Genomic DNA, 1,488 nt, shown 5'->3' with positions numbered 1-1,488 from the left:
CAAGGTGAATAGTGTGACTGAAGCGAATTATGGAATTACTGAGCTGGAATGTTTGGCAGTCGTGTGGTTCATTAAATTGTTTAGACCCAACTTGTACGGTCGTAAGTTCACGATCGTGAGTGATTATGCAGCGTTGAAGTGGTTGATGTCCAGCCCGAACTTGACTGGAAAGTTGCACCGGTGGGCGTTGGCACTTCAGGAGTTCGAGTTTGGTGTGGAGTACGGACCGGGCAGTACTAATGTGGTTGCAGATGCTCTGTCAAGAGCACCGGTGAAAATGGCGTCAGCAGTTGGTAGACGACGGCGTGCCAAGCAGCGCGCTGCGGCCGACAAGACGGCTTCTGCTATAAACGACGTCGTCGGTGTGATGAACGAGATGAGCGTGGCGAGTGAAGCAAGTGGTGCGAACGTGATAGTACTACGGACGCGGAAAGCGTGACCGACGTGACGAACGGCACAAAAGTTGCACCGGACGGCAGCACGTCTGTCGCCGCGAGCGTGTCGAGCGCGGCAGCAAAGGATGCGAGTGACCCTCTGGGCACTGAGGATGGTAGCGTGGTGAGTGCAACTCCAGACGAGCGGCCAAGCGGAGCACCAGACGACGGGCAGGCCTTATCGAGGCACGAACCTCACGGTGAGCCAGCGGTGGCAGAGACGACTGGTGAGGACTCGGTGGGCGCGCAGTTGGCAACGACGGAGATTGTGACTGGAACAGGACAGCAACCTCGATCCTGAAGCCCAGGAAGAGATGATCAAGGCTGGAGGAGGCGAGTGATAACCTCGATACGACGGAGGCAACTGGAGCTACGGGTCCGCTGACTCGAGCCGCACGACGACGTCTGGAAGCGACGCGGGCGACGGAGACAACGCTTCGAGCGGCGAGCAGTGGAGCAACGATCGAGAGCAACGATGGAGCAAACGGCGAGCCGGATGTGCCGGTATGGACCCAGAAAGCGAGTGGTGCTGGGCTTGGTGACGACGGTGACGGCGTCGACAACCCGAAGAGCGTGACGAGCGACCTAAACAACGACACGTACGGTTCGGCGTGCCAAGTGAGCACAACACGGACACCACGACGGTGAGCGACACTAAGTCAAGACGGCGGGGACGGACGAAGTGGCCGAGGCCGCACAAGCGCGAGCGTCAGCACCGGTGGCAACGAGCGCGATGGGTGAAGGCACGGAACAACGTGCTCGAGTGGAACTGAAGTCATTGGTGAGGTGACTGTAGCTTGATGCCCCTAACATGCCTTACAACACGTACTTGACGCTGGTGAAGAAGCGCGGCACGTTCATCATGGTGGGCATCCCCAATGACGACGCGAAAATCAGTCCGATGTTAGTGGTGGCCAAGGGCATCACGTGGGTGGGCAGTCTCGTTGGTTCCCTGCAGGACACCACGGATATTGTAACGGGCCAATTATCTCGTCCTGCCGTGGGGCGGGTCGTCGCTCCACAGTGCTGCGCTGCGGCGTCCGCTACCACTAGA

At 58.8% G+C, this 1,488-nt stretch overlaps 1 protein-coding gene across 1 annotated transcript in view; it reads left to right on the top strand.

Moving 5' to 3' along the window:
• Positions 1 to 1,365, top strand: part of PPTG_20147 (hypothetical protein) — a gene marked incomplete at both ends in the record, with an annotated part of 5,649 nt that extends 4,284 nt beyond the window's left edge. The window contains 4 exons of the mRNA XM_008918784.1: positions 60 to 401; positions 464 to 702; positions 768 to 1,052; positions 1,231 to 1,365. Of these exons, the coding sequence (XP_008917032.1) occupies positions 60 to 401; positions 464 to 702; positions 768 to 1,052; positions 1,231 to 1,365 (1,001 nt within the window). The remainder of the gene's footprint in view (positions 1 to 59; positions 402 to 463; positions 703 to 767; positions 1,053 to 1,230) is intronic.
• Between the last annotated feature and the right edge of the window lie 123 nt (positions 1,366 to 1,488).

The sequence above is a fragment of the Phytophthora parasitica genome, assembly GCF_000247585.1.
Source record: "Phytophthora parasitica INRA-310 unplaced genomic scaffold supercont2.309, whole genome shotgun sequence".
Taxonomy (NCBI): Eukaryota; Oomycota; class Peronosporomycetes; order Peronosporales; family Peronosporaceae; genus Phytophthora; species Phytophthora nicotianae.
This window is presented reverse-complemented; position numbering and strand designations above follow the sequence as displayed.